The sequence below is a fragment of the Urtica dioica genome, chromosome 11, assembly GCF_054948205.1.
Source record: "Urtica dioica subsp. dioica isolate 48M chromosome 11, U.dioica_male_clone48M_v1_H2, whole genome shotgun sequence".
Taxonomy (NCBI): domain Eukaryota; kingdom Viridiplantae; phylum Streptophyta; class Magnoliopsida; order Rosales; family Urticaceae; genus Urtica; species Urtica dioica.
The window spans coordinates 18,350,278-18,369,276 of record NC_142766.1 but is presented as its reverse complement, the minus strand read 5'-3'; the positions used below and the strand labels follow the sequence as shown (position 1 = coordinate 18,369,276).

Below are 18,999 nucleotides of genomic sequence, written 5' to 3'. Positions count from 1 at the left end.
CTTGTCAAGTGTCGAAAGTCACCTTGCCAATTTCCATGGTGATGCGCAAATGGTGACGCGGAATCGGTACTGTCATTAGGTACTGTTCCGAACGCCCGACATGAGTTTGTATGCACTTTAGATTGCAGAAAATTAAATTTATAAAAAAAACAAACAAAATTGGTGGGAAATTTTTTTTACAAGGAGGGAGATTTCATTATCGTCAAAAATCGGAAAATAAAATTCATCTAAATTTTTAAATATAAGGTTTATGTGTGTTTCTCTTTTCTCATTTTATGTTAGAAAAATTACAAACATAGTAAGGGTTATATTTTTTAAGATACATGTTGTAAATCATTTTAAATATATCGTTTTTTCCGTAGATAATTGATCAAAGAAAAAAAATGTAAAAAATTATGCGAGATTATTTTCCTTGTAAATGAAACGTTCAATGGAATCTAAAATAGTAAACAATTATTTTTTAAAATATGAGATAATAATTGTTCACATCTTCAAAAATACTATTTTCGCAATTTTCACTTTTTATATATTTATATTTCTCTCATAATTTTCATGACTTTCAAGCACAATATATTATTATTATTTTTCCTCTTATTTTTTATTTCATTTTCTTATTTTCACTTTCTCTCACCTTTTCGGGACACTATAAACTAAGTGTGGCTAAGTTCTCCGTTGTTTGTCATTCCGGTGACAATTTAAATATCATTCATTTTTTTAAGAAATAAAAATTCATTACATATGATTGCAAGCACTTTCTTGATATGATTGTGAATGAGTCTTTCGCTAACGCTCAGTAAAGTACATACTATGAGGGCTTATGTATGCCTCAAAGGGTGTAATGGCAATTTACACCCTATTTGGCATGAGTGGAACATCAATTATCGATATTCTTGTAATGATTATATCAATGGACTCTCCGATATAAAGTTAACTTGTTCTAATAACATCAATACTTAATATCATAATTTTCTGTAGAATAACACTTGAATTAGTCAAGTGAACAATCAAGCAAGGATAGAGTTTTTCGTTTATATCCATATCTTTATTGAAACTATAGTTAGTAGGTTAGTAGTCTTAAAGTTGACTTTGGTGATTAGGAATACTTTGTGATTAATGTTGATTGGTTTATAATGCGTGCTTAAGGAAGTTTATGAACAAGAGCTTGAGATTGACAAGTTTGATTGCTTATTTTCTCCATAATTTCTATTTTGAGTTTAGCCTAATAAACGTAAGATTCCGTGTAAGAAGAAATTTTGTTTTCTTTAATCGTTATTGAGTTGACATCAACGTGTGTTCTTTGCCATCTTGTGACTGTATTGTTGCCCCAATACCCAACCAAAGAGCAACCGTTGTCAATAAGCTCGGAACCGTTGTCGCTACTGGACGCCGAAAAGGGTTTTGAGGCACACTCTTAGGTCCATCTTAGGACCCATATTTTACTAGGAGGCATGGCTCGGAACATGAGTTGATAAGACGGATGGTCGAAAAGCTCACGACTAATATCACTCATATAACTTAGGCTCGGGGACTCGTCAAGTCCAGTGCTTCACGCGAGCAGATCAAGATATGCGCTTCAACATGCAAGTAGATACTTTATTCTAAAGTCCTTTGCTTCATACTTTTTGATTCGCAAGTCTACCGTGATAAACTAGATTTGGATGGTTGTTTACGGTTTGCTAAAAAATGTATCCATGTCTAACACCATTCCATAACACTATAATCTTGAAGACCAAAGAATTGGTCATTGAAAGGTACGACTCCAAAACGGAATAGACTGAAGAATGGCTAACGGGAATAAAAATCAAACTGACCATAAATTATTTGCATAGTATTGGTATTTTTAGAAATAGCAACCGTCGGAACTATTTTCAAAATAATACAACACTTGAAAATAGTGTTGCGTTTAGTCCACAATTGTACAGTTTTGTTTGGGCTGGCAACGAAACAATGCAATGGGTTTTCAGTGCCAAAGATCTAACAGCGGTGGATTCATGTGGCTCTGCAACAGCTAAACTACACAAACAATAAAGAACACAATTCGAAGATAAACAGAAACAAGTCTTCTCCATCCATTGAATTCAAGCACAAAGGACAGCAAATCGCTGTCCAAAACCCTAAAATACAAAAACTTGCACCATTCTTTCTTAACTACACAAACAACAAGATCATCGCTAAGGAAAGGAAAAAAAAAAAAAACAAGGCAGATATAGATACAGCGCGAGTCATCGTTAATTAGTCAACTAAGCCTTCTTGGGAGACTTTGTGGCCTTCGACGGAGACTTGGGCTCCTTCGCCGCCTTATCTGTCTTCTTCGGCAGCAGAATCGGGTTGATGTTCGGAAGAACACCGCCGTGCGCGATGGTCACTCCGGCGAGCAATTTTCCGAGCTCCTCGTCGTTCCTCACCGCGAGAAGAAGGTGTCTCGGAATGATTCTGGTCTTCTTGTTGTCCCTCGCGGCATTACCGGCCAACTCTAGAACCTGAACGAACCACAAATCAGAATCATTGATTTCACGCTATTTTTAACAAATTCGCAATTCAATCACATTCATCCGAAAGGATTCATTATAAACCCTAAGGACGAGGAGTCACCTCAGCAGCGAGGTACTCGAGGACGGCGGCGAGGTAGACCGGAGCTCCGGTGCCGACGCGCTGGGCATATCGTCCTTTCTTCAAATACCGGCCGATCCTTCCGACCGGAAATTGCAGACCGGCCTTCACGGACCTCGAGACTGGCTTCTTCTTTGGCCCTCCGCCTTTCCTTCCTCCGGCTCCTTTCTTCATCTTTCCACCGGTTTCCATGGCGAACTAGGGAAGAAGACAAAAGATGAGACGAGCTTTGATTGCGTTGAGGTTATGGAGAGTGAGATCGGAAAATATTAAGCGGTTGATTTTGGTAGAAGCGTTGTAAAGTGTTCTTATAGGAGTGGGAATCTGAGATTGTGAAACCGAGACCGAGTGTGTGTGTGGGAGAGAGAAGAGAGAGGGATGATGAAGAAATGGGATCGAGCGATATGGACCCTTGGATTGGACATCCATCGACGGATGTGATTTGTTTACTATGCGATCCGCGTGGTTTGAAACTGACCAATAGGACATCATTTTTGTTTTTTGGTTTTTCTTCTCGTTTTTCAAACTTTGGTAAGTTAATGCTTTGTTTTTTTACATTTCCCGCTGCAAATCCTATTTTACCAAACGTTCTTTTTAAAATTAGGCGAAAACTGGTGGTCGTAACGTTTTTAAAATTAAATAGCACTAGAATTCATCTATTTGTATGTATATCACATTTTTTTTTTATCATTACACATATTAAATCAAAAGAAGTTTCTTAATTTTTTAAATATCTAAACCATAATTAATTTTTTAATAAGAAACCGTTGTCTTACTAAAGCAATAACTACTTACTGTACATATAAATAATCTTATTTACTGTGTAAAACCCTTAATAAAAATGACTTCTCTGTATTCCTTTTTATTTTATTTCTCGTTTGAAATGTTAAAAATAAAAGACTCTTTGAAATTTTTTATGAGAATCTATACTAGATTATCTCGTGGACGTCAAATTTTTCATCGATAAGTATAATCTGTTCAATCTAGAATGTCATCTACTCATAGTTAGACCAGTGGTCTTGAACCCAGACATGATTGTTTCCAAGATAGATAGATGCCACCAAGTTGTGATCATTACAAGCTCAATATCGATGCATCAATTATAAAATCGTCAAATTGCATTGGTATCGGAGCCTTCATTCGCAACTCTTCTGGTTTGGTAATGGTTGCATTGGCTTAAAGTCTTTCGGACAAAGTCACGATCAAAGAAGCTGAACCTCTCGCTCTCCACCTCGGCTTATAATGGACTTTGGAAGTGTTTTCCCTTTTTGCTTTTGTGGAGTCTACTGCTAAGAAAGTTGTTCAAACTTTTGAGAAAACACTATATTTTCAAAATGAGTTTGGTTCCATTTTGTCGGATGTATCTAATTTATCGTCTAATGTTCATAAGTAAAGTTGTCGTACAATGTGGCTAACATGTTGGCCTCTAATTTGTTCTTTAGCTTGATTTATAATATCCTTTTGAATGCTCGGGACAGCAAGAAACACTACTACAAATACAACTTTTCGGTGCAGATAACTTTTGGGTGCGACTTTTCGCACCTAAAAGTCGCACAAAAAAAGACTTTCGGGTGCGAAATGTCGCATCCAAAAGACATTGAAGCTTTAAAACAAATTCACTGATTTTTTTAAATTTGGGTGCGAAAAGTCGCACCCAAAAGTTCATTAATATCTTTGGGTGCGACAAAGTCGCATCTAAAAATCAAGGTTACCTTTTGGGTGCGACTTTATCGCACCCAAAAGTCCAAAAGTTTTAAGCGGTCTTTTTCCCCATTTTTGTATAAAATTTTGACCGGTCAAAACATTGGGTGCGAATTTTCGCACTCAAAAGGTCCATTGGGTGCGACTTTTCGCACCCAAAAGGTCTATTGGGTGCGACAAAGTCGTACCCAAATTCTAGGTCATGTTATAAAAAAAAATTCAGTCTTAGCTTTTTCTATCTCTCTCACGCTCTCACTCTCGATTTCTCTGGTCCTCTTCGCCGCCTAAGCTCGCCCGTCGTTCCGCCCTGGTCCGACAGCCTCTCCGGCCGATAAGTCTTCTCTCATTCTCTCTCTCTCTCTCTATCCTACTCTATCTCTCTCACATTATCTCTCTCTCCAGCTCACTATATATATCTCTCATCTTCTCCGGTCCTCACTGCTGTTAACCTCAATCGGAACGAAGAAGAGACAGAGCGAGAGTCGGACGGAGAATCCCAATCGAGAGAAAGAGAGAGAGAGAGGGAGAGAGACTTATCCAAGGTAAGTAATCAAATTAGGGTTTGGCCTTTAAATCGATTCCGAATTGGGGTTTTCTTTATGTCTCGAGATCTTAATTAGGGTTTCAATAATGTTAACACAACGACGAAGAAGAAGAAGTGTTCACCTCAATTCCGAAGAAGAGGGATCGAGCAAGAGAAAGGCTGAGAAGGAGAGCGAGGTGAGCTCGCAGAGGAATAGCTCGGCTACCACCACAACCCGAGCGAGCCCCGAACTCTACCGCGCACGCTCCGGATGTGACGAAGAGAACCACCGCGAGTCACCGGAGCACGCCGACCGAGGACGAGCGCCGGAAATCGAAGTCACTTTTAAATCATGTGACAACTAAAGCACTGCTAATAATTACGTTTTTCAAAGATTTAAAGTCACTTTATAATAGAGCGACATCTTAAGCATTATTTCTCTTGACCCACAAATGACTATCGGGTGCGAAAAGTCGCACCCAATGGTCATGGCGGGAAAATATCGGGTGCGACAAAGTCGCACCCAATGCTCTTTTACCCGCCTTTTCCATGGATTTTGATGACTTTTTAGGTGCGAAAAGTCGCACCTAAATGTCGCACCCGAAAGTCAAGACTTTTGGGTGCGACTTTTCGCACCCAAGACTTTTAGGTGCGGAAAAATCGCACTTAAAGATATCTTTGGGTGCGAAAATTGACTTTTGGATGCGAAAAAAGTCGCACCCAAAAGTCTTTTTTGTACTAGTGAAAAATGCTCAATCGCCATTTGTTATTATAGCACGATTGAGCATTTATTATATATGTTTGAACATATTAGCATATCATTTCGAGCATACCAAACAATATTATAAATGAAGACAAAAAACGAAAACTTTGAAAACAATAGATATCATAAAAAAAAACATATAGGCGGTGCATATTTTTTTTTATTTCATTGGAGGAATCTTGTGATATTTCAATGAAAGAATAAATGGATATGGTATTGAGGTGGGTGAGTAAAAACAATCCAGTTTTTAGCGTTCTATCGATACTGCACACAGTATTAATACAATAGTTCTTTCGCTTAAGATGAAATTGGAAGTTTTATCTATACATTACTTGAGCATTACTAGGTTGCATGGACAAGATTACGATGTAGCTAGTAATATACAAAGAAATATCAATGGATTTAAAATACTTATTTTGATTGAGAATTTGCTTGCTTTTTTATATTCACTGTTTTGCTCACTAACTCTAGCTTTGCCATCGTCGCGATAGCTAGAAAACACATTAGACTTGCAAGTCTATTTATCAATATTGCTAGTGTCATTAATGTTGTTCAAGCATCAACAAAATGTTGTGATATGTTTCATCAACTACAAGCAACTAATATTGTTGGCTTGTTCTATTATGTTAGCGATATGCAACTTCAAGAGTTGAATGATCGTTTCACCAGGGCAAATACTGAGCTTCTTTTGTGTAGCATGTTTGTGTCCTATGATTCTTTCTCTGATATTTATAACTAAAAGTTGACCCGTCTCGCTTAATTTTATATAAAGTGTTTTCTCTTATTGAGCTCTTGAAACTTGAAGATAAACTTGAAAATGTATTCCTGATGTGCGTTTGTTGCAAAATATCGACGCAAGTGCACTAGTAATATAGATTTATAAGTAAGGATGTCGAACCCACGAGGACTAGTTAACACTAGCATATTAATCTAACTTATATTGCGAATTGATTAAAAGGTAATTGACTATTGAATATTATGGAAAACTTAAATAAAATTAAAGACAACAAGCAATAATTAAAAAAAGTGTAATCAAAGCGAAAAACAGGTCATGACTTCACCACATACAGACTACGATGAGCATCCCTATTTTATCTACAGTTGCCTCGTTTCCTATGTTACCAATCTCATTCTCTCTAAAATATTTGATTTTATCTTTCGAGCGCTTTGTAAAACCTATGCAATTGATATATATTATTCTCTCGACTTCTAGTCCTATTAAACAATCACATGCAATGAGAACGATAATTCAAAAGAGTGTACTATCGCATAGACTTTTATACTAACCCAGACGAACAATGATGGTTATAGTAAAATCACGATTATTTACCTATCTCGGAAAGTAAACAATCTTATATAAAAATTCAAAGGTAGCTATCAATGAACACGATATATAGCACGACTTAAAATCAAGCAAACACGAATGCAAATAAGACGATAGATAAATTGACTAGATAATCATCAAAGTATTTACATTGGTCCGGGCTACATCGTCGTTCCAATTAAAATCTAGTGCATAATTCAAAAACATGAAAACAAAAGCATAAACAAAAACATAATCAAAGGAGTTAATGGACGGAGAATAGAATAAACTAGTTGAAGATGAAGAATAAGCACCAAGTTGTCAAAAAATCCAAACAAAATTAAAAATAAGGAAAAATTGTGTTTGTTAGATGCTAAACTCATTTATGTAGGATCTAGGGTGATTTCCGGAGTACTATGGACCCTTGGCTAATGGCTGATGAAGAAACATGGTTAGAAATCAAAGAAAAAAAAAACTTTCGATTTTGCCATGTCACTCGCGTTCATAGGAAGACCAGAGCTGCTACTACTCTATCTCGAGATCAGAGTAGTGGGTGGTTCATGGCGCAAGAAAGGTTTTGTAGTGAAGGGATAAACGGCGTTATCAGGACCAAATTGTTGTTCGTGGCACTCGAAAAATAGGGATGAGAGTTTTGTGGCGAAGATTTTAAAAGTGGTTATGGTTTTTTTTTTTTTTTTTGCTATTGCTCTTATTGTCTTCGGGGTCATCAAGAGAAGCGACTTCATTCATGTTTTCCCATGGATAATGCATGGCTCAAAGGTAAGCTCGCCACGCTTGTTGATCAACAAGCCGCATGATGTCGGAATATTTTGGGGACGACGCGTAACGATTTTGAATTGACCGCAACTTCTTGCTCCAATGTCTAACTCTAAAAGATAAATAAACGTTAAAAGCTAAAAGAAACCTATATTGAATGGTGGAAAGATTTAATATATTATTGCCAATTCAAAATCTCAAAATTACGGAGAAGAGATCGCCGTGTTTCTTATTTCGCACTAGCTCATTCGAAAGGTCTTCAAATCACCACAAATTGCTCAGACTTTGTTCCACTATGCCCCAAAGGCTAAAACCTTGCCATAAAATAAGAAAACTATTATAAAAATATCAAAAACGAGCTCTTTTTGATTCAAGCTTAAAGGACATGATAAGTAGGGATGACAATTTAAACTGTTACCCGTTACCCGATATAAACGGGTAAGACCTATTAAGATTTTAGCGAGTCCGGATAATGGAATAGGTGGACCTGTACCCGTCTACCCAGGACCCGCCTTTAAACAACTTAACACTTAAAAAAATTGTTTTTACTATGAATTGATCCCTTGCCCATTAAACTTTTAATTATGTTTATGATTTGAAAGATTAATTAAACCAAAAAACAATAATTAGCTAACTAATTGACCACTATTATTTAACTATCTCTTATCTTTTATAATAGTTGTGTTTAGAATATCATATAATCTTGCTATAATGATTTTATTTTTGTAAGATGCAACATTGTCAAGGGTTATGACGGAGTAGCCATGAAGATGAACTCGATTTTCAACTATTTCCATTAAAAAATTTAAAGCATGATCACATACATAGTTTTGTAATTTGTGAACTTTAAATTTCAAATTTATTTTAATTGTTTGGATGGTATTAAGATTTTTTATTTTTTTATATATATATATATATATATTTTTATAAATATTGCTGTTTTTTTTTAAGATTGTTGGTTGATTTTTTTTAATAAGATTGTTGATTGTGTGTGTGTGTGTTTTTTTTTTTTGGTAATTCGAACGAGTAAACGGGTTTACTGAGTCTATTGTCTACCTGACCCGAAAATTTTAACCGGATAAACGGGTAACGAGTCCGACACTTTTCTACCCGTTTACCTAGCGGGTATACATGTTATCCGGTCCGTTCTAAAAATTGGGTAAACGGGTCCAAATAACGAGTCTATTTTTAAACCAAGTCCGGAGAACTATAAAAGTGGACCCGGCCGGACCCGGACCCATACCGTTACCATTCATAATGATAAGTGTATATGAAATGTATTTATCAACGTTTCAACGGAGAATTTGATAGATTGAAAAAGATTAAAGATATTGCTAATAAAATTGTTGACAAAAGAAGTATAAAGTGTATCCGGTGATATTTTTGCTTATAACGTTTGCATTAATATTTTCGATTGCTAAAACAACAATTGAAAGAGTATTATTTGACATGAATATTGTGAAAAGTCGCTTATTCAATCGAGTGAGAGTTATATATTAATTTATGAATGACAACATCAGTAACTATGCAACAGTTTTTAACTACGAGACTTTGTTGGCGACAATTATAATTTGTAAGTTGTTTTCTAACTTTGTATTTTTTTTATCTTCAATATTTATGTCTTTTTTGTGTCCCTCTTCCGGCTTTTGATATATGGACGCACAGGGATGAAGCCAGGATTTCCATTTAGGGGGGGCTAATTTGTAAAAAAAAATTCAGGGGGTCTAATTTGTAAATTTTAAGAGTAAAGAATTGTAAAAAAAAATGAAAAGTGGGTAAAAAATGCAAAAAAAAAAAATAATTTGAAGGGGGGTTAAAGCCCCCCCTCAATTACAGCTGGCTTCGTGCCTGTGGACGCATATATCCATGACCATGAGCAATAAATTTATTAACACATGGCATTTGAGGATTTTTTAAAAACTCAGACTATTTTACTAGTTTTATGCAAATTAAAACTATTTTGGAAATATATTAATTTCAAATTAAAACTATTGTGCAAATATATTAATTTCAAATTAAAACTCCCAATACGTAATAGCTTACGTGATATTTGTCTTCCCACTAGGAATGGCAACGGGTACGGGTTTTAACGGGTACACCAATACCGGTACCCGTATCCGCCTATTAAAATACCCGTTAACCCGTACCCGTTAACCCGGTTTTCCCAACGGGGCGGGTAATGGGTATACCCGTCGGGTGACAGGTGCCAAAATTGAACACCCGCTAACCCGTTTTAAAAAAAAAATATATATATAATTTTTAATAAGAATCAAAACAACAACCTACTCATTATGATGTAATCTAATGTTTTCTTAAAAAAAATATCTAGTTTTTTCCATAAAAATAATTAACGGGCGGGTTAGCGGGTTTAACATTTTCGCTACCCGACCCGTACCCGCTAAAATACTAACGGGTAATACCCGTTAACCCGTTAACTCATTTTAAACGGGTATTACCCGACCCGTTAAGATCGGGTAACAGACGGGCTAACGGGTTTCGGGTAAAAATGCCATCCCTACTTCCCACCAACAATCTTATGTATAAATTTTCAACACTAAAATGAAAGAGAAAAAAAAAACGACACGAGGGCTATTTCGTAAATTGGCAGCGTCTAAGTAGTTCAATGCCCGCAAGAAAACTGAGCAAACAAACATATACGTGCTTCCACTTTCCCTCAGTACGACTACGAGAGAGTCTCCTATTCGTCTCTCATCCAAACACCGAAATCCACTCTCACAAGACAATGTCTCTGCGCGCCGTCGGATCTTTCGTGGCGGAGAGGAGGGTGGCTCTGCTCCACGCGGCGTCGTGGACGGCTCTTCTGACGGCGACGGTGGCGGTGGCGTCGTTGGCTCCGGAGATGGCGTTTGTGGCGGCGATATCTCCGTCGATCAGGCCGTGCAACAACGCCAAGGGATTGGTTCGGATACCGCTGAGCGATCCGAGAGAGGTCCTCTGTTTCCCGGCTCGTATGGTCAGACGCTCCGCCGTGGATTTTATCGTCCCTACCGTCTTCGCCGCTCTCGTCGTCGCCGCCTCAGCCGTCGTCGTTAGGTCGTGCTGTGCTCAATAGAAGTCTGCGTTGTAGACGAAATGTTCTGTTTTCGCAGAGCCAGTAACATTGTGCCACGTCGTGTAGACCTGGCAATGAACATTTTTGGTGTGCCGGTATTTGTGGAAAACGCCTATATGCGTTGAATAGTGGAATACTATGGGCCTTAAATTTGAATTTATGTTGCGTGGGCTTCTCTTTTAAAAGCCCATTGAAATGAATACATTCTTGAAGCCCATACTTGGCAAACCTACCTACGTAATTATTAAAATGAAATAATTTAATCTTTCTAATTTGTTTCTATTTTTACCTCAGAATAAAACTCATATATCCTCATAAATTACAGGGCATCAGAATAATTTCGCGAAATATGTGCATATTTGATTAAAATTGAAATTGCTAAACACGCTTAATGTAAGTTCATTCAGTAGTTGTTGAAGCTGATATAGTGTGATAGAACATAGAAAGAATGAATCGAGATTGTTGTTGCGATATTTAAAAAGATACTTTTAATTACTAACACAATAGTAAGCATCCAAGGGTCCATAGCTCAGTGGTAGAGCATTTGACTGCAGATCAAGAGGTCACCGGTTCGAACCCGGTTGGGCCCTTATATGTGCTTTCTTTTTTCCTTCGTAATATTTTGAAAATTTTATGAAAAAAAAAAGAAAAAACAAAAGAATTAATGGCTTCGCCCGGGTTCGAACCGGAGACCTTCAGTGTGTTAGACTGACGTGATAACCAACTACACCACGAAACCGTTTTGTTTGCTCTCCTCAAAAATGAATTTTTAAAAAATAAAAGTCATGTCGCCCTTATAAAATATCTCCGCGTGAAAGGATTAGTTTTCCCTCTCGTCAGCTAATCGCGTAAAAGAGAAGCTGTTTTTCTCACGCGCGCTGCTATCTCCCACTTCCTCTCCATACCCTCTCCTCTTCTCTTCTCGGCGACAAACAAACCCTAGTTCTCATCATCTTCTTCGTCTTCGTCGTCGCTTTCCCTAGAAATGGCAGATCCGTTGAGCATGTCGTTGGAAGACATCATCAAGACGAACAAGAAGTCCGGATCCGCAAACCCTAGAGGCGGCGCCAGAACTCGCCCCTCAGGTCCCGGCCCGGCTCGCCGACTTCCCAACCGCGGCCTGAATCGATCCGCTCCTTACTCCGCCGCGCCGTCCAGGGTACGGATCGATCGACCAATGAATCTTCGGTTTTTTTGTTCTCTCTATTGATTCGTCGCTGATTTCGATTGTTTGATTTTTTTTTTTGTTTTTTTAGGCACCGGAGACATCGTGGCAACACGACATGTTTGTGGATCAAGGTTCGGCTTTTGGGGCGGCGCAGCCTGGGCGACCCTCCGCGATCGAGACCGGGACTAAGCTCTACATATCCAACCTCGATTACGGCGTTTCCAACGAGGACGTTAAGGTTTGTTTTGTCTCTAGGATTTTTGAGTTCCCAGGTCTCTTTAGTTTTTTAATTGTCATCGTCGATGTCTAGGCCGTAATTGTTTGATGAGTCTTGATATGATATATGAGAGTTCGTCTGGTTTCCTTTTTTTGCGAGTGGGTTGAAGGTATCAGTAAATATTAAGTCTTTAGTATTTAGTTTTCTCCATATTGTCAGCGAGTCTGTGGGACTCTTAGGATCGAGTTTCCCTTCTATTGTTTGTGAGCGGAAATGCTAATCGTTTTCCCTTTTCCTTTTACCTCTTGTGCAGGAGCTATTTGCAGAAGTTGGCGACCTGAAACGTTTTTCGATTCATTACGATAGAAGTGGCAGATCGAAGGTACCTAGTCAAGCTTGCCATGAACTCCGTCATTCTGATGATTCTTTCTATGCCTGTGGTTTAGAGAAAAAAAAGAAAACAGACAAAACAAAAACGCTATTTTTCTTAGGGAACGGCGGAAGTAGTCTATTCACGACGTTCAGATGCTGTGGCAGCGGTCAAAAGATACAACAATGTCCAACTGGACGGGAAGCCGATGAAGATTGAAATTGTGGGAACTAACATAGTCACACCTGCCTTACCTATGGCTATGCCGCCTCTGCTACCGTTCAACCCTCCTTATGGAAACCCTAACGGATTCCAGAGAGGGTATGTTTTCTGATCATTGTTCATTAGTAGTTTTTTTTCAGCTTCTCATTATTGAAAGTTCGAACTTTGAAGCTCATGATCTTTGTAGTGATGACAATGTTTGGGGTCGTAGTTTTAAGTTTTGTGTCATATGACCTCATGACCGTACATGGATATGTTTGTCACGGCGCGTATATGTCCCAAGGACGTACGAGGATATATAAGGACCACCTATTACCATAGTTAATGATGAATACTGTACGATGCTTGATAAAACAGCCAACAATTTGATGGTTCTGATGCTACTCATATTTTTTTATCTGGTTGTTGCCATTTATGTCTCATTGGCCCTTCGTTTTTAAAGTCCTTTAATATGTCTGGGGGAATTTATGTTGGCTTATTTTCTTTTTAATTTTGAGATACGAATGCCTTGTATGGCCACTCTAATGTTTATGTGGCTGCATACTATTCAGAAGGGCGTTCACAGCGTTTGTTGCATATATTCTAAGATGTAGAACAGCATTTCTGATTGTTTGTCTCTTTTGGTATTTAAACAGTGGGCAGGGTGGTCGGGGTGGTTTCCAGGGACGGCCACGCGGTGGAGGCGGTGGCGGTGGGGGCCGTGGCCGAGGAAGAGGAGGCCGCGGACGAGGAAGAGGAGGCCGTGGTGAAACCGAAAAGGTATCCGCGGACGACCTTGATGCTGATTTGGAGAAGTACCACTCTGAAGCCATGCAAGAGACCTGAACGCAGATCTTGGTCTCGTGTTTATTGAGTGCTATTTTGTCTTCTTATGCCTGTTTTAAGTAGTGGATGGATTGAAACCCTGTCTAGTTTGTGTACTTCTTACCAAAATCCAACTTCTAGAGTAAAAAAAAAACAGTGAACTCACGCTTTAAAAGACTTAGATCTTTGCTTTATGGAGTTTCGGCATTTGTTTGTTGATTCTACTTTGACATTGGGTATGAAATATGTGGGATCTGGACTGCTGTCAGTTTGTAATCAGCGCCGGCACTTTTTGGTTTTGTTTCATCCGCTTTTATTTGGTTCTTCGAGTTGGAAGTATGGAGGCGGGAACTTTGTCTCTGCTCTCCCATTTTCAAAGAAAGCATTGGCTGCAAGGTGTGAAAGGATTGAGCTTTAAAGAAATCCCACACTGCTGCAATGCCTTCTGGTAATCAACAGCTCATATATTGGGGACTTCAATAAGGTAGATTTCTTTGCCGCCCTTTTGTATACTTTGTCTTCAATTAAGTTCTCCCCATCTTGATTATTGGTGCTGGCTATTTGTTGTTGCTGTTGTGCTATATTAGCTCTCTATTTAGTATATTCTCCTAGGAAATATTAGCTCCCTGTATACATGATGTGTTATTGGTGACGTTTCCATAGAATCTCTCTGCTTTAGTTCGAGGTCCAGATGAACGAATGCATGTTTGAAATTGGAGAAAGAGGACAGGAACATGTCTCCCAGTATTTGTAGTAAAGAGAAGTTAAAACGGTAATGACGACGGGAATGCTCAATGCCTACATGGTATTGGAAAGGAATGCCTGACCAGCCTGTTAAGGAAAGAGTTCTATAAACGAATGACGACGGGTCTGAGTTTATGCGAGGCTTGCCGTAAAGAATAAAACAAATGGTAACCCTACACATCATTTAGGTTTCCTATGAATCGGACCTCATTGCTGTTTCATTTCAGAGCATTTACAGTAATAGGTTATAGAAAGTCATATGCTGTTTTGAGTCGGTTCTTTGATGTGTGCAAACAGATATAATTTTGGCACACTTGTTTTGTGGTAATCGTTGTCCAATTGTTTTATTCCTATCAGAAACGGATTATGACAAAAAAAATTCGGGTAATTTACTGTTTATAAAGCTGTTTTTGAGTCACAATTGGTAACCCTACACATCATTTAGGTTTCCTATGAATCGGACCTCAGCATTTACAGTAATAGGTTATAGAAAGTCATATGCTGTTTTGAGTCGGTTCTTTGATGTGTGCAAACAGATATAATTTTGGCACACTTGTTTTGTGGTAATCGTGTCATTTTGAGCACTCTTTGAATTTGTTAGGCCCATCATGGATCAGGTGGAAATTTTGCTGGATAATATTATCTTAATCTATTGCTGATAATCACTCCCGTTTGTTTTCTCTGTACACATGAAATGATTTTCTTCCTTAGCAAATAGTTTTGTCATGTACGGGTCTCTTTTGATCCGGTGCTCAAATAACGGAGATTCCAGCCGAATGAGAATTGTTTTTTTTCTCTACGTATGTTTAACATGGTTTTCAATTTTTGATGGGTGGAATTGTATGCTATAGATGTCACCGGTATAAGCTGAACGAACGGATAGAAGGGTAAAATCCTATTCGATTACACGATGCTATTATCGGCGGACCAGTTTGCTTTTGCTCTTGCAAGTTGTCCAATTGTTTTATTCCTATCAGAAACGGATTATGACAAAAAAAAAAAATTCGGGTAATTTACTGTTTATAAAGCTGTTTTTGAGTCACAATTGGTAACCCGCTAAAAAGTATAAAAACATCTTCAAATGTTGCAATTCACTCTCCCCCATGTGCGTCGAAGTAGGAAAAAAAAAGGGGCGTGAAAGATGTGGAAGTTGAATGAGATACGACATATGATACACTAATTACAATATATAGTTCAGAACACCAAAAGTGCGTGCTGGCGTTTTGAGTTTAGTATCTCTTGGGCTTCGTCACCTTATTCCAACAAGAAAATACGAGCCCCAACAAAGAAAATAATATTGCCTTTATGCATGATATCACGAAGTTCCAACACGAAGAAGGCCAATACCAAGGGTATAGCAGTCGGAAAAACAGGCTTATAACGTGCCTCGGGTAACGACCAACCTGGAACACAACACAACACAACATCAATAATTCATTTTGTGTACACACTCGAACCTTCGCTTGCAACGAGACAGTAACAGAAATGAGGTCACATATAGCTCTCGGCATGCCTCAAGAAGGAATATTATGTAAAACTCACCGGGAAGAGAAAATCCAAAGCCTCCCAAGCGGCGTGGCGGACAGCCCTGGTCGGGTACATTGGACCTCCCGGAGAAGTGAAGCTATATAAACAACTTTTCAACCTCGTACTTGTCGTCATTCTCAGTTCCATGCCTATAGCATTTTCAACAAAAAATGACCGTTAATACTCGCCATAGTTTAGTGTTCTTCTATTTGCGTGTCGATTACCTTGGAGACATCTGATTTGTAAAAGGTAATGCAGTAGCACTGGTTCAACCTTTAACTTTTGGAGCTGCACAAGAAAATTGACCGCGTTATATATTATTGAATTGGTTTTTGCTACTTGAATTTAATCGAGCTTACATGATCAGCAAGTTCTGTAACAAAAAAATCTGCCCCGCCACCGATTAAAAAAGCATTTGGGAAAGCAACAGCAGGGAATTGTTCTATGAAGTCTTCTAGTTTGTCTACAGCATAAACAACGGAAATCATTTTAGACAGCTAGTGATTAGCGAATGAATTACTAGGTGCCAAACTTACCTGAGCTATAAAACAAAATAAACCTTGACAGTAAAAGGTACAAATCTCGCTGGGCCTGAAATAGATGAAAAATTCTAAATTAATTACTACGCCAGCGCGCGGTAGCTGAAAACACTTGTGTGCGCTTAATTTAAAACGGGGTGGTGTTTAGCTCTAATCATCAGAGGTGTAAAACTTATAAGTGTGGCGTGAAAACTGACCTGTTTTGGAATTTTTTTTATTCGGGATGACTTCAACACCACTTCCTCGAGAAGATACTAAACCAAAGGAACACTTGTAAGGAAAGGAAAGTGAAATCTACAGTGAATGTATTTGAGAAGAAGGCTACTTACAAGAAATAAAGATCTAAAACGTGTTGCATTTGTTTGGATGTCAAGCCTACAATGGTAAAATAGAGCTATGGTTAGAGGAGTAAATCTATTACCAGCAGCAATGTAGATACCAAAGACCGGTTTTTGGACATTAACCACCCAACACCACATGATAAAATATGAACGGTTAAAATCCATTTGGCACAAGTCTAAAGAGAGAACATATATGATGAATGGGATTCATGTGTTTGTCTTTGTTTATATCTTTTTCGGTTGCGCTATAGATAAATAGACACATTAGCCATGTAAAAGGGGACTTGACATTTTGAAATATAATAAGGTTGTTTTCTCTCATTTATAGTAGATCGTGGTAAATCCGATCTCCAGTCTGAGTTAATCTGATCAAATTCCATCGCTATCATATTCCGATCTGTGGCGTCAATAGGAAAAGAAAAGAGAAGAGGCCCTATATATATTGACACAAACGTCATCTATTTATCAGGAAAAGTGAGTACTGGTTTTTTTCTTTTTAAAGATATCAGTACTAATTATAATACAAATTGCCAGTTTCCAGATTAAGATCAAACTAGCAGTTGATTCTGTAATTTCTCGCATATCTTTTACGGAGTTTGGAGGGGCTTCCAAGGCGATCATTAACCAACTAAATAAACTACAATCTCATACTAAGATATCATACCAGAAAACATTTGTAGCACCTTGAACAAGAGCGGATGAGTATCGGAGGAGGACTTCAGCATTTTCTAGTTCTACTTCAAACAACTGTACAAAATATAAAAAATAAAATAAAATGATAAGATCACCGCGGATTGTACACATCACAAACCACCCACTGTTTCTCGGTCCAGTATTAACTCGAATCATCCCATCCTCCATATTTAACAAACTACATAAAGTTTTATATAGGAATATGATAAAATTTCAAACCATGGCAATGTAGCTTAAAGCGATAAGATACCAATAATTCATGACACATAGTTCTAATTTAGGAAAAAAGAAAATCGGAATCGCATGAGCATTATAAGTTCAAATATCAAAGAGAAACATAGCACATAGGCTAAGCATACCCATTTGTGGAAGAGCAGTGCGAATATATGGGAAGCAAAGGACTGACTCCATAGTTGGACAAACAAATCCAGGATGGACTTTCCACTCTCGGGTTCTCGAACGTAATAATCAGCAAGAACGTCGTAAAAACAGAGACCACCATCGCCGAAATCATGCACAGGAGAGATCGCATCTTCTTCTTCTCGGCTTAGAATTACATCTATCAATACCCCCATAAAAACAATTTGAACGCCAATTTCATCAATCGAAAAACTGGTAATGTACTATAACAATGGGAGCTCAATAATTACAATACTTGAATTCAATAGAGATACTATAACAGAATCTTATCCGCAGCCCAATTTCAATCAATGTTAGCATGAATCGAAATGTCAAAGACTGAATGGGAAAAAAATGGAAATTGACAATCACGTCCCACCTTTGGCTCGATCATCGACCTCCAAAGCTATATCAGCAAACAGCGCTTGCAACAAGTTTAGCCTCTGCGTCGGAGAAGTCAGCGCCTGCAAATAAAATTTGATCCACAATTACATAAACTCCGTTTTTTTTTACCCAAATTAAGACACTTGATAACCGAATCAGAGTGTGATCGCCGAGGATTCGACTCAAACCAAGAACGAATGAAGTCACATACTCACCCTTTGGAGCTTCTTGTGGATTTCCTGAGTGAGAGCGCTCAGATAGGCAGAGCTTCGAGGCGTAGAAGAAGAAGAAGAAGTCATTGGCGCTGTGACATGCATACGAGTTCAGCGAAAACCCTAAGTTATGATCCGAACACGCTTTTGGTGCCTTTTCTTTACTCGCGGACAAGACTGGTCAACAGTGACGAAGCTGTTCGATAGCGATCGTATTCGTCTCAATCGTCGCCGACGATAAGACAAACCGTTCACTGCTAAAAAAAAATGTCAAATACAAAAGTAGTTTGGTGAGAAGCGAATTTTTTTTTTTTTTTTTTTTTTTTTTTTTTTTTTTTTTACTTTTGTGTTTAATAAAAAAAAAAAAGGAAATTCCTTGATCTGGCGTCACGTCAAAGCTACACGAATATCGTATATGTATGTGTAGGTTATATCTATCTACTGAAGCTACTCGAAGTTTGGTGCTTTATTGGGGCTGTGTTTGACTGTGTGACACGTCAGCGTGCTCGCTGGTACACGTGTAAGCTTTTGTTTTTGGATCAGACTGGATTGGGACTAATTGGTTGGGAATGGGATTATTTCCTCTTTGGAATATATCAAAAAAAATTTTGAACTTATTCTTTCTTAAA

General features: G+C 38.1%; 4 protein-coding genes and 2 non-coding genes across 6 annotated transcripts; 3 read left to right on the top strand and 3 right to left on the bottom strand.

The window, feature by feature from the left end:
• Positions 1–2,045: 2,045 nt before the first annotated feature.
• On the bottom strand, positions 2,046–2,942 carry LOC149381950 (histone H2A). Its single transcript, XM_089630274.1, has 2 exons — positions 2,593–2,942; positions 2,046–2,480 (listed from the first exon to the last, which is right to left on the bottom strand). The coding sequence occupies exons 1-2, from the start codon at positions 2,800–2,802 to the stop codon at positions 2,241–2,243; spliced, it is 450 nt and encodes a 149-aa protein (XP_089486400.1). The 5' UTR covers positions 2,803–2,942; the 3' UTR covers positions 2,046–2,240.
• A 7,420-nt stretch (positions 2,943–10,362) lies between these two features.
• On the top strand, positions 10,363–11,030 carry LOC149381949 (uncharacterized). Its single transcript, XM_089601923.1, has one exon. The coding sequence runs from the start codon at positions 10,421–10,423 to the stop codon at positions 10,748–10,750; it is 330 nt and encodes a 109-aa protein (XP_089458049.1). The 5' UTR covers positions 10,363–10,420; the 3' UTR covers positions 10,751–11,030.
• Positions 11,031–11,268: 238 nt separating this feature from the next.
• TRNAC-GCA (transfer RNA cysteine (anticodon GCA)) lies at positions 11,269–11,340 on the top strand. The gene has a single exon. It is a non-coding gene; the product is annotated as a tRNA-Cys (tRNA).
• A 75-nt stretch (positions 11,341–11,415) lies between these two features.
• Positions 11,416–11,489, bottom strand: TRNAV-AAC (transfer RNA valine (anticodon AAC)). The gene has a single exon. It is a non-coding gene; the product is annotated as a tRNA-Val (tRNA).
• A 76-nt stretch (positions 11,490–11,565) lies between these two features.
• On the top strand, positions 11,566–13,810 carry LOC149381946 (RNA-binding (RRM/RBD/RNP motifs) family protein). Its single transcript, XM_089629866.1, has 5 exons — positions 11,566–11,909; positions 12,007–12,156; positions 12,449–12,517; positions 12,627–12,826; positions 13,363–13,810. Exons 1-5 carry the CDS (start codon positions 11,736–11,738, stop codon positions 13,550–13,552), a joined length of 783 nt encoding a protein of 260 aa, XP_089485992.1. The 5' UTR covers positions 11,566–11,735; the 3' UTR covers positions 13,553–13,810.
• Positions 13,811–15,278: 1,468 nt separating this feature from the next.
• LOC149381945 (K-stimulated pyrophosphate-energized sodium pump protein) lies at positions 15,279–18,760 on the bottom strand. The gene is made up of 11 exons (XM_089629865.1): positions 18,374–18,760; positions 18,154–18,238; positions 17,735–17,934; positions 17,347–17,429; positions 16,671–16,716; positions 16,539–16,595; positions 16,339–16,393; positions 16,162–16,265; positions 16,027–16,090; positions 15,818–15,951; positions 15,279–15,678 (listed from the first exon to the last, which is right to left on the bottom strand). Exons 1-11 carry the CDS (start codon positions 18,473–18,475, stop codon positions 15,505–15,507), a joined length of 1,104 nt encoding a protein of 367 aa, XP_089485991.1. The 5' UTR covers positions 18,476–18,760; the 3' UTR covers positions 15,279–15,504.
• Positions 18,761–18,999: the final 239 nt, after the last annotated feature.

Coding starts and splice junctions, on each gene's coding strand:
- LOC149381950 (XM_089630274.1), bottom strand. CDS start 2,802: ATGGAAACCGGTGGAAAGATGAAGAAAGGAGCCGGAGGAAGGAAAGGC. Junction 2,481..2,592: donor TCGAGTACCTCGCTGCTGAG/GTGACTCCTCGT, acceptor TGGTTCGTTCAG/GTTCTAGAGTTGGCCGGTAA.
- LOC149381949 (XM_089601923.1), top strand. CDS start 10,421: ATGTCTCTGCGCGCCGTCGGATCTTTCGTGGCGGAGAGGAGGGTGGCT.
- LOC149381946 (XM_089629866.1), top strand. CDS start 11,736: ATGGCAGATCCGTTGAGCATGTCGTTGGAAGACATCATCAAGACGAAC. Junction 11,910..12,006: donor ACTCCGCCGCGCCGTCCAGG/GTACGGATCGAT, acceptor TTGTTTTTTTAG/GCACCGGAGACATCGTGGCA. Junction 12,157..12,448: donor TTTCCAACGAGGACGTTAAG/GTTTGTTTTGTC, acceptor CCTCTTGTGCAG/GAGCTATTTGCAGAAGTTGG.
- LOC149381945 (XM_089629865.1), bottom strand. CDS start 18,475: ATGCATGTCACAGCGCCAATGACTTCTTCTTCTTCTTCTACGCCTCGA. Junction 16,394..16,538: donor TAAAAAAAATTCCAAAACAG/GTCAGTTTTCAC, acceptor CATCTATTTCAG/GCCCAGCGAGATTTGTACCT. Junction 16,266..16,338: donor TATTTTGTTTTATAGCTCAG/GTAAGTTTGGCA, acceptor TTTATGCTGTAG/ACAAACTAGAAGACTTCATA.